We start from the raw sequence: 2,261 nt of genomic DNA, 5'->3' as shown, positions 1-2,261 counted from the left end.
TGCATGTATGATGCATGAGAGTGGAGAAAAAGGGGCAGAGGAGTGGGAAATGAGAACTCAACAAAGCAGTATGGACATGACTGAAGTGTTTCTTGGGTAGCCCCAGCAATAGGTTGCAATGGGAAACTTGGCAAATATCTGATGTCAAGAGCCAGCAGATAGCAAAAAGAGCTACAAAAAGAGAGTCGTACTTAATGTAGACATGTAAATATACTCATTGTTTCATAATGCCTCAGTCATTTGAAATATGTTCCTTTACATTTCCAATCGTCTTTTATTTCAAAGATTACAAAACTGAAATTCATAAGAAATTCTCCAGAATTATTATCATATGATAACATAGCAACCATGGTATGTCTATTACAAAAGCTTTTTGAATAATATGCTTATTTAATACAGATTGATTTGTTAATATGTAAGAATATGGAGGATAATATACAATTTATGCATGAAGGTATTTGATTCCATGAAATGCTATATTATAATAAGGCAAAAATTTTAATTATTATTTTTTTTTTAGACTCTTAAGGGAATTGCATTTTTATTTACAGTTGAGTCTCTACCCCTCCCTGTGTTCTAGTCTGCAAATGGCTTACACTTGGACTTTGTATAGGATCCTGGTGGGAGGAGGTGGAGGTAGGGAAAAACCTCTCACATAGAAAAGCATAACCCAAATCTCACTATGGTTTCATAATTTTGCTCTTGCATCTAAAAAAGACAGTCATCTCTCATGAGGGAGGGTGCTATGTGCTTTATATCCTGACATTTTCCACTCGCTGCTTCTTGGTGTGAGGAGAGACATGCAGCATGTGGCACTGCAGAGGAAGACGGCAGAAGCCACAGAATGAAACATCCGCTTTCCGGTGATGCTGTCCCATTCCTGGGAGCCTCCAGGATGCACTCAGACTCCTTGGGATGTGATTCTGCAGCAGACAGGATGCAAGGAAGCCCACTCTGTCCTGGGCACCCAGGACAACACTGAGTTCTAAAGGCAAAGGGCATGTAGTGAGGGGCCAGGCTAGGCCACCATGTGGTGCCATAGTGAGCAGCAGCACCATTTGAGGCCAGGCAGGGGAGGCGTGCAGGGACTGGCCTCCCAGAGACGAGCAGATGAGTTAGGGCAGACCGACCCATTCCAGTGTAACCAGAAAGGTTGTGGATCATAGTTACAATGGTTGCTGATTAGGCATCAAAGATGTGACATTGTCAAAGCCACCATGGCTGAGAATGGCACCAACATGCTGCAGCCAAAGAAAGTGGGTGGCCCACATATGTGTGAAGAACGGGTGGCACTCTGTCGGTGGCTTAGCTGACAGCTCAGAGCTTCACAGGAAGACCTCTTTGCCTGGCCAGCTTCTCTTGAACAATGTCTCCCACGAAACCTCCGAGGCACTTACATAGCATATTTCTGTGTCCACTCTCTTGCTAGTGTGTTGTACTTCTCTCTGTCGGCCTTGTAGGTGTGGGCTATTTCTGGCACCAGAGGGTCATCAGGGTTGGGGTCGCAGAGCAGGGAGCAGATGGACAAGAGAACTTTGGACACAGTTAGTGCTGGAGACCACTGTGACCGCAGGATGTCCAGGCAGATGCTGCCATTGCTGTTGATATTGGGGTGATAGATTTTTGTTGTGAAATCGACCTTTGAGGGCTTGAAAGGGTAATCCGTAGGAAAGTGGATGGTCAGGAAGAAAACACCTCCTTGGTAAGGACTGTCATTCGGGCCCATGATGGTGGCCTGCCAGTGGAACAAATCATCACCCACAGGTCCTGCGGAACACTGGGCAGGAGGATCCCTCTGCAAGTCGGTCAGTTCCTTCTGGATCCGCTTCAGCGCCATCCTCTCCGCTGCTTGGGACCGGGCGGCCCGGCGGGGCTGCCTGAGGCGGCCCGCTGCTGGCTCGGCCGCCGCCAATTTTAATTATTTTAACAATTAATTATTTCTCATTCATATCAAGGTCCATGAATATATTTATGTCTCAAATGTATATTTCCACTGGATGATACAGGGACCCAGACTCCTGTAGATCCTCCAAATGCACTGTATTTAGAAAGCAGGTGGACAAAGAAATCTTAAAATGGCATACTTAATTCATAAATTTCAAGACATGGAAATGTTAAACATCACTTTACCCACTTACCTTTGATGAGACCTATAGCCCGCATATTAAAAAGTTTGATGCAATGCTTGGCCAAAGGCAAATACTGTATATCATAGAAGTGAGAAGGTGAATCTTTGTGGATGGATAATCAACTTTGGTTCA

General features: G+C 44.9%; 1 protein-coding gene across 1 annotated transcript; it reads right to left on the bottom strand.

The window, feature by feature from the left end:
• Positions 1 to 524: 524 nt before the first annotated feature.
• Positions 525 to 1,906, bottom strand: LOC107136667 (ubiquitin-conjugating enzyme E2 D4-like). The gene has a single exon (XM_048812065.1). It carries the CDS (start codon positions 1,835 to 1,837, stop codon positions 1,394 to 1,396), a length of 444 nt encoding a protein of 147 aa, XP_048668022.1. The 5' UTR covers positions 1,838 to 1,906; the 3' UTR covers positions 525 to 1,393.
• Positions 1,907 to 2,261: the final 355 nt, after the last annotated feature.

The sequence above is a fragment of the Marmota marmota genome, unplaced genomic scaffold (assembly GCF_001458135.2).
Source record: "Marmota marmota marmota unplaced genomic scaffold, marMar, whole genome shotgun sequence".
NCBI lineage: Eukaryota > Metazoa > Chordata > Mammalia > Rodentia > Sciuridae > Marmota > Marmota marmota.
The sequence above is the reverse complement of the archived record's forward strand: the minus strand, read 5'-3'. Positions and strand labels throughout refer to the sequence as shown.